The sequence below is a fragment of the Zingiber officinale genome, chromosome 5A (genome assembly GCF_018446385.1).
Source record: "Zingiber officinale cultivar Zhangliang chromosome 5A, Zo_v1.1, whole genome shotgun sequence".
In the NCBI taxonomy this organism is placed as follows: Eukaryota; Viridiplantae; Streptophyta; class Magnoliopsida; order Zingiberales; family Zingiberaceae; genus Zingiber; species Zingiber officinale.
The window spans coordinates 51,094,000-51,106,248 of NC_055994.1; the positions used below are offsets into that span (position 1 = coordinate 51,094,000).

The window sequence follows — 12,249 nt, forward strand, 5'->3', positions numbered from 1 at the left end:
TTGTTGTCATGGAGTCTATACTTAAAGAAAAAAGATCTACAAATAAGTGAATTGCGTGAGGAACGGGATAGGAGTGGCAACAAGGCTGACACTAGCAATGTTGTCGTGGATTATAGAATTTTAATTGTAAAAAATAAAATCATAGCCGATGCCGAAAATAAAATTAAAGAGCTCCAAAAAGTAATACAAAGCAAGGTCTCAGTAGAGGAACGAGCATCCACTACCATGGATAAAGAAGACATAGACCCTAATCTGCCTAAATTACGAACCAATTTTGTACTAGGCCCCAAAAGAAAGAGAACTCAGATAAGTATAAAATCATATTATATTAAAAAAAATGGCAAACAGATTGTACAAGCGGTAGAACCAGACGCTCCGGCACCATCAAAGACAAGAGAAGTTCATCATATATAGAAATAAAATGTGATGAACTTAAGAAAGTGAAGACCAAAATATTGAAGGTAGGGTCGACTATAGATAAGTCATTATTTTATAATCCTTAATGACATATTAGTATTTTAATTATTATAGCATGCGAAGATATTTTTTAAGAAGACTAAAGATGGTGTGATAGCCGATGCATTAATAAAACTATGTCAGTTAAAGTAAGTTAGTTGGTAGCATAATTGCATAAAGATGTTAACGAATGATCATTACTGGAGTTTAATTGAAACATCCCTAAACTTAGGCAATTTTTTTTAAGACCAGCGTACAAAAGACATTGAACAAATCCATCTCAGTAAAATACTATACTCATAAAGAAAACATCATTGTCCGAAAATACGAAAACAAGTGAAACACCTGTGTGACCATGTACACCAGTAACAACTTTATTCCAACAGACCAAAAACTACAGAGCACACCTGAGCCTTCTAGATGGTACAGTGTATCCATCAGGTCTCCTCGACTACCCCATCTGCGTTCCCTCCATCCCATCCTGTGATATGTCTCCCTCACCTGTAAGTAGACATCATGAGTCTACAACCCAGCAATTACATAACGTTACAAGGATATGTCATTCATTATCTATAATCATTCAACAGTTTTATAGCAAGATATTAAATCTAATTACATAATAAATTGCAATTTATAAAAAGAAAGGTTTCTATAGTCAACTAAGGTGTATATGTGACACTGTGCTGACCACAGTTTAGAGCCAATATATCAGTCTATACCATGACCTTAGAGGTACCTCCTAGGTGAAAGTGCAGTCATAGGGCCAAAGCCCACGAGTTACAGTATCTGTCATAGCATATAATTCCAATCAATTTTGGAGGTGTCCTCACCGGAGCTCATCCCGGGGCACCCAACCCGTACTGTCACCACATGTGTCCATATACATCTAGTTAACCTCCTAATTAGACATCCTTTTAATTCATTTAGTACCAATAGTTAAGATAACTTAACATGGTAATTGGTACTGAAAGAATTTCTTCTATAAAAGAGCTAAACTCCAACAATAAAACTAGCATACATGGCAATTGGTATAGAAAGAATTATAGAAAAACTAAATCTCCAACATGTTGCATTAAATACTAAAGACAATTTTCTATTGGATCAAAATTAACTTTAGAAGGAAGAACCACATAACTTTATATCTGCTACTAAAAGAGCTACAAGTGAGGTCAGTACTAACATTCTAATTGATGCAAAGGAAAGATAAGTAAAACAACTAACAATTAACTCTCAATAATAGAAAGAACAAACATTCTTCCTCCAAAAGCATACATTCACACTTAACAGAAGTTGGTAAAACTCTTCTATAGGTGTAAATACCAAAGCACTTCTTTTGGTATCTAAAAGGAATAAATATTGAACAAAAAATTCCCAACCATAACATAAGGTTGAAATTGGTTCTAAAGACGAATTTCCAACTGAAGTAGAACCCATCACAATTAATAGAAGCTAACTTAACATTTCAATTAATACCAAAGGAAATAAGGTTTTTAACCGGATGTTTTACACTGTATAAAAGCTAACCACAATAATAGTTGCTAGCATTTCATTCAAATTAATTATCCTCACCCGTGCCTTCTTGCAACCTTAACTAAACATATCATCCTTCATACATTTTACACCGTGGCCATCCCCTGTACCAATCTCTATTAACAATATACCACTAGCTAGCATATAACCAAAGCACAAATATGCAATTTAATTTCTAAAACTTAAGAACATCTCAACCAAATCTCGATCGAACACTAATTCCCTAACAATTCCAAATATAACATCCCATAGAACCAAGAAGTAAGAAAATGCAACGAAAGTATTTCCCCAATCCTACAAAATTTGTAGAGTGTAATTGAGACGAAAGCATCAACTAAAACCACTTTAAAATCTCATTCGATCAAGAAATCCAACACAAAAAGACAGAACTGAAACATAGAGAAAAGATCCCCAATCATTAGCTTGTTCCAACATGACATTCATAGCCACTACAAATTACAAACTCCAATCACCTAGTACCAGCAGCATTCGAGCACCATCAGCGCCATTAAATCTCGGAAAACCACAGCCATAAAAGGAGCAGCGAATTCTTGAGCTAAATCCTGAACCAGATCCTCCGCAAACCAAACAAAAACAATCGCAACAAGGAGTTCACGCAACATAACCTGTTCAGCCTCAAGATCCATGGAAAGATAGCAATTACCTCATGAAAACCCAATAGAACCAAACATTTTCGTGAAATTCCTGAATTCGCAGAGGAAATCCAAGGAAAACAAGGGATGATTCAAAGAAAAGCAATAGCGACAAGAACATCTCTGGAATCTTAAATATAGCTTATCAAGTCCGACCATCCTCATAAGAAACCCTAAAAACTCCTCCCCTCGCCTAATCCCTTCCTATCGAACATCATATCTCCATAACAAAATGTACTTGCCTTTCTCCTTCGTTGCCACTGCCGAGCTGCACCGTGCGACGCTTGGCCGGAGCTTAGACGCGATGGATCGTTGCTCCGGTGCTCTGGCAAAGACGATGAGGTGGAGGTGGCGTTTTCCCCCAAGAGCAGTAGGTGAGGTAGGTAACAACTCGGCACAGTGACCTAAGTTGGGTTTTCATATGCTTGGTTTAATTCAACTCCTTAGATTAATTACAATTAATCCCTTCGTTACTTAATTAAAGTACCTCCCTCATGTTTCCATTAAATTTCATATTTCTATCCTATTTTGTTGTACCTGTTTATTTTAAAACTCCAATAGAAATTTCTTTAATTTTGGTAGAATATTATCCAAATTAAAACTCCTAACTAACGCTAGCGTGTTCTTAGAAAATTTTACCCCAGTAAACCTTTAATTATGCTCGTGGGACGCTAGAATCCCCCCCCCCCCCCTAAAAAAAAATTCCATCCTCGAATTTTGACTTACTAAACAATTCGGGGTAGTGGTTGCGCATATCCAATTCAAATTCCCACGTAGCTTCCTCCATCAGCTGATTTCCCCATAAAACCTTCACCATTTTGATTTCCTTGATCTTCAACTTCCAGACCTGGTGATCAAGTATTTGCTTCGGTACTTCCTCATAGGAATCATAGGACAGGTCGGGTGTCCACTGCACAGACGTATGACTGATCATGTGAGAGGGATTGGATACGTATCTTCGAAGCATGGATATGTGGAACGCATTATGGACTCTAGACAGACTCGGTGGTAGAGCAAGCCAATAAGCTCGAGTTCCAATTTGTTCCAAGACCTCAAAAGGCCCAATATACCTTGGACTGAGTTTTCCCTTCTTGCCAAACTCAGTAACCCTTTCATCGGCGATACTTTGAGGAACACATGATCCCCTATTGCAAACTCCAATTCCCTCCGTTTCAGATCGGCATAACTCTTTTGTCGGCTTTGTGCTAACAACATCCTGTCCCGAATTTTAGTAACCAGATCCACTGTATTGACCATGATGTTTGGCCCCAACATAGCTCTCTCTCCTACCTCATCCCAATGCAATGGTGTCCTGCACTTCCATCCATATAGCGCGTCATACGAGGCGATCCCTATCGTAGCTTGGTAACTGTTGTTATATGTAAACTCTACCAGTGGTAACTTCGATTCCCAGTTTCCTTTGAAATCTACCAGTTTCCTTTGAAATCTATCATACATGCTTGCAGCAGATCCTCTAGAACCGGAATCACCCATTCAGATTGACCATCGGCTTGGGGATGGAAGGCGGTACTAAAAGTGAGCTGTGTACCTAATCCATGGTGCAAGCTTTCCCAGAATCCGGATGTAAATTTTGGATCCCTATCCGACACAATCCGAGCTGGAATCCCATGTAGCCATACTATCTCCCGTAAGTACAACTCTGCATATTGCGTCATAGTGAATGTGGTTTTTACCGGTAGGAAATGTGCCGACTTTGTCAGTCGGTCCACGATGACCTACACTGCATTTGCCCCCCTAGGAGAGGTTGGTAACCCCACCACAAAGTCTATAGCCATATATTCCCACTTCCAAATGGGAATAGAAAGTGGTTCTAGCAGTCCCGTCGGCCTTTGATATTCTACCTTCACCTGTTGACAAATAAGGCACTCTTGGACTACTTTAACTATATCCCTTTTCATGCCCGGCCACCAATATAGCAACTGCATAACCTTGTACATCTTCGTACTCCCTGGGTGAGCTGAGTATGGAGCGATGTGTGCTTCGATCATGAGGTCCTATCTGAGTGAGTCGACCTTGGGAACCCATATTCAGCCCTTGTACCGCACAATTCCACCCACAGTAGAGTAGATAGCCTGCCCTTTTTCTTCATCCCCGCTTCCATTCCGTTATCTGTTGGTCCAGCATCTGTCCGATCCGGATCTGCTCCAGCAAATTTGATTTAACGGTCAGTGTTGCTAGATTTTTTCGCTCATTTGGTGCTATTACTTCTAATCTCATCTGTTGGAATTCTGCTATTAACCATTGCTGAGTGGTTAACTGTGTCAACGTTGCAGACTTGCGACTTAGAGCGTCTGCCACTATGTTGACCTTACCTGGATGATATTTGATGTTGAAATCGTAATCCTTTACCAATTCCAACCATCGTCTCTACCTCATATTCAATTCCTTTTGCGTGAAGAAATACTTCAAACTTTTATGATCCGTAAAAATCTCACAACGTTCTCCATACAGGTAATGCCTCCAAATCTTTAGTGTGAAAACAACTGCTGTCAATTCCAAGTCATGTGTGGGATAATTGTGCTCATGCATTTTCAACTGTCGTGAAGCATAAGCAATTACTTTCCCATCCTGCATCAGCACAGCCCCCAATCCATTCTTGCACGCGTCAATGTATACCACGAACCATCCACTACCTCCTGGAAGTGTGAGTACTAGTGTCGTCGTTAGTCTTTCTTTCAGCTCTTCAAAACTCTTCTCACACTGACCCGTCCATTCATACTTTACCCCCTTTTTGGTCAGCATGGTCAGGGGTAAAGCGATCCGGGAAAAATTCTGAATGAACCTCCGATAATAACCAGCCAACCCTAGGAAACTCCGGATTTCGGTAGCATTCCGCGGTGTAGCCCAATTCCTGACTGCCTCTACTTTAGTTGGATCCACCTCTACACCCTTCTCTGAGATAATGTGCCCCAAAAACGGAATCTGTCCCAACCAAAAGTCACATTTACTGTATTTCACGTACAACCGTCTGTCTTTCAGAATTTGCAACACGGTGGTCAGATGCAACTGATGCTTTTCATGATTCCATGAGTAGATCAATATGTCATCAATAAAGACTATGACAAATTGGTCCAAATACGGCTGAACGATCTGATTCATCAGATCCATGAAAACCGCGGGGGCATTAGTAAGCCCGAACGGCATAACCAGAAACTCGTAATGCCCGTAACGAGTTCTGAATGCCTTTTTATGGACATCCTCCTCTTTTACCTTCACTTGATGGTACCCCGATCTCAAGTCGATCTTTGAAAATACCGTTGCCCCCCTTAGTTGGTCAAAAAGATCATCAATCCTGGGGAGAGGGTAGTTGTTTTTTTTACTGTAACTCTATTTAGCTCTCTATAATCTATATACAGACACATTGTCCCATCCTTTTTCCGTACGAACAACACTGGTGCTCCCCATGGTGATACACTTGGTCGAATAAAACCTTTGTCCAGAAGCTCCTACAGTTGTTCTTTTAACTCTTTCATTTCTGTGGGTGTCAGTCTTTACGGTGCCTTAGACACAGGAGTGGTTCCAGGTATCAATTATATCTCAAATTCCACCTCTCTATCTAGCGGCAATCTTGTGATATCATTCGGAAATACCTCGGGAAAATCTTGTACCACCTCCACCTCCTTCAGCCTCGGTCTACATCTTTCAGACTGGACTATGATATTGACCAGAAAGCCATCACACCCCTTTCTCATCATCTGATGCGCTTTGCACGCTGTAATGACGTGTAGACATCTTCGATCGGGAATTGCGTTAAAGATGAAATATTCATCATTCGGTAGTTTTAACTTAACCGTATGTTGCTTGCAATCAATGATGGCCTCATACCGTGTCAGCCAGTCCATTCCCAATATAACATCAAAATCCGTCATTTCTAACACGATGAGCTCAGCATACACTGTACGTTGTTGCATCATCATCCGAAAATTCCTTTCTATTCTATTGCTTTGCAATTCATCTCCTGAAGGTAAAGCAACACTGTAACCCACTATCATACGATCAGGTGATATGCCCAATTTTGTAATGTACGCCTCGGATATAAAAGAGTGGGTAGCTTCAGAATTAATCAATGCATGAGCAGGTAAATTGGCGACCGAAATCATACCTGTGATGATAGCCGAATCCAGATCCACCTGCTCCTGTGTCATAGCAAACACTCGTCCTTTGGTTGGCTCCTTGAGTAGTGGGCATTCTCTAGCAAAATGTCCCATCTTCTTACACATGAAACAAACATCTGAACCCATCAGACACTATCCTGCATGTACTTTCTCACACTTGGGGCACTGAGCTTTATCTTCAGGCTTGGGAATTGCACCCTCTGCTGGTCGGGGTCCCCAGGGTCGCTGCCATGTCTGGTTCTATTTCTGTGGCTGCTTGCCCTGAGTTTGAACTGTAACAGGTTTCTTACCACTTGGTCCCTGTTGATCTCTTCCCGGATATCCCGCCCTCTTATTTTGTGCTTCTTTGATCATATCGTTCCGATCTCTCTCGGACATCAGGGCCTGATCGACAGCCTCCCTGTAAGTGGTAACTCGGCTTAACCTGACATCATGCCTAATCGCAGCTCTTAACCCCTCTATGAAGTGCTTCAGTTCTTCGGCCGGTTGCCCTGCAAACATGGGCACAAAGTATCATCCCCTTTCAAATTTCTTGACATAGTCCGCCACTGACATGTCTTCTTGTTGGAGCTCCGGAAATTCCCTTGCTAATCGTGACCTGCTATCGGTGGTGAAGTACATCCCATAGAATATTTCCTTGAAGCCATCCCAGGTCATGGTATCCAGATCTACTGAAGAGCGAGTACCTTCCCACCATATACGTGCATCACCACGCAACATGAATATGGCACACCGAACTTTATCAGCATTTGTGAGTTGCATGAAGTCATAGATAGTCTCCAGGGACTGTATCCACTCCTCAGCAACAAGTGGGTCCGTAGCGCTCTTAAACTCCGTTGGCCCAAGCTCCTTAAACTGCCTATACACCGGGTTCGCAGTGACTGCTGAGCGACTAAGTGCATGCCCATCCTCTCTAGCTCTTAACAACTGCTGGATTTGCTCTCCATGAACATGATTCTGCTCCTGTAGAAGCGCTGTCAACCCTATCAAGAACTGACTGTTCTGACCACCCAACTCGCCATTGTTCCTTCGAGCTGCCATGATCTGTATCACCCACCACAAATTCATCATTTCCTTTTATCTACCATTCATATTATAATTAGGTTCTCAGTCAAATTTTCAGAACTGTAGTATAATAAATCTTACAACTTGAGGCAGGAGTAGTCGAGTTCCTGACGAGATGGCTTATGCACGCTGTCCTTCAGAAGTGATCAGGAGTGACTGCTCTAATACCAACTGAAACATCCATAAACTTAGGCAATTTTCTTTTTAGGACCAGCGTACAAAAGACATTGAACAAATCCATCTCAGTAAAATACTATACTCCCCATAAAGAAAACATCACTATCCGAAAATACGAAAACAAGTGAAACACCCGTGTGATCATGTACACCAGTAACAACTTTATTCCAACAGACCAAAAACAACAGAGCACTCCTGAGCCTTCTGGACGGTACCGTGTATCCATCAGGTCTCCTCGACTACCCCGTCTGCGTTCCCTCTATCCCATCCTGGGATATGTCTCCCTCACCTATAAGTAGGCATCAAGAGTCTAAAGCCCAACAATTACATAACGTTACAAGGATATGTCATTCATTATCTATAATCATTCAACAGTTCTATAGAAAGATATTAAATCTAATTACATAATAAATTGCAGTTTATAAAAAGAAAGGTTTCTATAGTCAACTAAGGTGTATATGTGACACTGTGCTGACCACAGTTTAGAGCCAATCTATCAGTCTATACCATGACCCTAGAGGTACCTCCTAGGTGAAAGTGCAGTCATAGGGCCAAAGCCCACATGAGTTACAGTATCTGTCATAGCATATAATTCCAGTCAGTTTTGGAAGGGCCCTCCCCGGAGCTCATCCCGGGGCACCCAACCCGTACTCTCACCACATGTGTCCATATACATCCAGTTAACCTCCTAAAGAAACATACCTTCCTCCTAATTCCTTTTTATTGTACATAGTACCAAGATTTCCATATCATAAGAGAATAAGAAAGATAGAAGATAGTTCAACTGTAAAAGAACTAAACTTCAATAATAAAACTAACATACATGGCAATTGGTACAGAAAGAATTATAGAAAAACTAAATCTCCAGCATGTTGCATTCAATACTAACGGTAGTTTTCTACTGGATTAGAATTAACTTTAGAAGTAAGAACCTCATAACTTTATATCTGCTACTAAAAGAGCTAAAAGTGAGGTTGATGAGTCTATCTGGACTAACATTCTAATTGGTGCAAAGGAAAGATAAGTAAAACAACTAACAATTAACTCTCACAAGTTGAAAGAACAAACATTCTTCCTCCAAAATCATACGTTCACACTTAACAGAAGTTGGTAAAACTCTTCTATAGGTGTAAATACCAAAGCACTTCTTTTGGTATCTAAAAGGAATAAATATTGAACAGAAAATTCCCAACCATAACATAAGGTTGAAATTGGTTCTAAAGACGAATTTCCAACTGAAGTAGAACCCATCACAATTAATAGAAGCTAACTTAACATTTCAATTAATACCAAAGGAAATAAGGTTTTTAACAGGATGTTTTACACTGTATAAAAGCTAACCTCAATAATAGTTGCTAGCATTTCATTCAAATTAATTATCCTCACCCGTGCCATCTTGCAACCTTAACTAAACATATCATCCTTCATACATTTTACACTGTGGCCATCCCTTGTACCAATCTCTATTAACAATATACCACTAGCTAGCATATATAACCAAAGCATAAATATGTAATTTAATTTCTAAAACTTAAGAACATCACAACCAAATCTCGATCGAACACTAATTCCCCAACAATTCCAAATATAACAAACACCCCATAGAACCAAGAAGCAAGATAATGCAACGAAAGTATTTCCCCAATCCTACAAAATCTGTAGAGCGTAATTGAGACGAAAGCATCAACTAAAACCACTTTAAAATCTCATTCGATCAAGAAATCCAACACAAAAAGGACAGAACTAAACATAGAGAAAAGATCCCCAATCAGCAGCTTGTTCCAACATAACATTTAGAGCCACTACAAATTACAAACTCCAATCACCTAGTACCAGCAGCATTCGAGCACCATCAGCACCATTAAATCTCGGAAAACCACAGCCATACAAAGGAACAAGGAAATCTTGAGCTAAATCCCGAACCAGATCCTCCGCAAACCAAACAAAAACAATCGCAACAAGGAGTTCACGCAACATAACCTGTTCAGCCTCAAGATCCATGGAAAGACAGCAATTACCTCATGAAAACCCAATAGAACCAAACATTTTCATGAAATTCCTGAATCCGCCAAGGAAATGCAAGGAAAACAAGAGATGATTTAAAGAAAAGCAATAGCTACAAGAACATCTCTGGAATCTCAAATATAGCTTATCAAGTCCGACCATCCTCATAATAAACCCTAAAAACTCCTCACCTCGCCTAATCCCTTCCTATCGAACATCATATCCCCATAACAGAATGTACTTGCCTTTCTCCTTCGTTGCTGCTGCCGAGCTTCACCGTGCGATGCTTGGCCGGAGCTTAGACGCGATGGATCGTTGCTCCGGTGCTCTGGCAAAGACGAAAAGGCGGAGGCGGCGTTTTCCCCCGAGAGTAGCACGTGACCTAAGTTGGCACAGTGACCTAAGTTGGGTTTTTATATGCTTGGTTTAATTTAACTTCTTAGATTAATTACAATTAATCCCTTTCTTACTTAATTAAAGTACCTCCCTAATGTTTCCATTAAATTTCATATTTCTAACCTATTTTGTTGTACCCGTTTATTTTAAAATTCTAATAGAAATTTCTTTAATTTTGGTAGAATATTATCCAAATTAAAACCCCTAACTAGCGCTAGCGTGTTCTTAGAAAATTTTATTAATAAACCCTTAATTATGCTCGTGGGACGCTACATTAATAATATTTATTAGTGCTAACTTAATAAATACCATTAACTATATCTTTGTAAATAGGGTGACGATTCTTTCAATATGGTCAAACAATACTTTTTTTTTAAATATGTAATCTCTTATGACAATATTTGATTGGACTCAATACACCAATGAGGATTGCATAAATGCTTATTGGACTATTCTTGCTAAGGAAGCCAAAAAATCTAACTCACCATACTACCCATCCATATTTTGTGGGGTTAGATTTCGAGTATGTCTTTTATCTCATGGTAGAGTATTTTTTATATAGATTGGATGCAACCGACTCATTAGATATCTTGTTTACATAGGAACTATTTGGAATGATGCACGTGAGGGCATTAAAATAAAGTGCAAAAATTGATGAAGACAAACTCATTAGATATATTTTCTATCCTCTAAATAATGAAGATAATCATTGGCATCTATTGGTCATAGTCCTAGAGGAAGGTTATCTAATTTATTATAACTCTCTCGGCATCACAAAAAATTACACTATTATTTTTTATCAAAGTGTAAGTATTATATATATATATATATATATATATATATATATATATATATATATCCAATAAGCGTTGGTTATGTATTAATTACTATTATCTTTTATATGTAGGTGTTATTTTTAAGGAGTTAAATTGGTCATACTATCACATATGGCATAAAGGTTTAGCACCTTTCTTCGGGAGAGACTTTAAAATGATTCAAGTTAATTGCCCCACACAAAGCAAATCGTAAGTATTTTTTATGTTCCATCTTCTTTACCTCACAATAGACTCTCACAATTGTATTATTTTTTTCTTATAGGTTAGATTGTGCTTTTTTTATGATGCGATATGCAAAGAGTTTGATGTTTCAAAGATCAACGGACTTTATGCAAGCTGAAATGAGAGCTTATAGATTTAGTCTTGGACATAAAATAATGTCCGACAAAAACTTTAAAATGTAGAAATAGAATATTTGTAATTAAAAATGTTTAATAGACTATTATTGTAATGATATACTATTTGTGTAAATTAAAATTATGGTTAATCAAATTCCAATGCTGCTATGGATTTTAATGCACACTTTTTAATAGACTATTATTTTTAAGTTAAACAATTAGGCACAGATTAAAGTTATGTTCCATTACTATTAGCTATATTTCACTCCCCACACTGTTGACTTAAAGCCCATGATAACACGTTTTTAGGTTATAGAAGGGAGAGATAGAATCAAAATTTTTAAAACCTATCATGCCCACATTGGGCTTGATATGGTTTTATATCAAGCTCACGTTGGACCTAATATGGTACCATATCAGGCCCAATATGGGGCTAAAATTTTTTCAGATCGTACAACCACCCTTAGAGAGCTGTACATCAGTAATGGATAGCATCGTTAGAGTCCTTGCAATACCAGATTCTAACCAGACTTTGAATGGGTCCAATCAGAGGTGTCTAGGTTCATCAGTTGATTTTGACCAAAATCCACTGATGGGCCTACGCTACTTAGATTTATTTGAAATCAAGTTCCCTATGAAGGTTTGAGAGGGGAGATGG

At 39.0% G+C, this 12,249-nt stretch overlaps 1 protein-coding gene across 1 annotated transcript; it reads right to left on the reverse strand.

Annotated features, from left to right (window-relative positions):
* Positions 1 to 863: 863 nt before the first annotated feature.
* On the reverse strand, positions 864 to 7,907 carry LOC121980479. The gene is made up of 2 exons (XM_042532545.1): positions 6,763 to 7,907; positions 864 to 957 (listed from the first exon to the last, which is right to left on the reverse strand). The coding sequence occupies exon 1, from the start codon at positions 7,844 to 7,846 to the stop codon at positions 7,289 to 7,291; it is 558 nt and encodes a 185-aa protein (XP_042388479.1). The 5' UTR covers positions 7,847 to 7,907; the 3' UTR covers positions 864 to 957; positions 6,763 to 7,288.
* Positions 7,908 to 12,249: the final 4,342 nt, after the last annotated feature.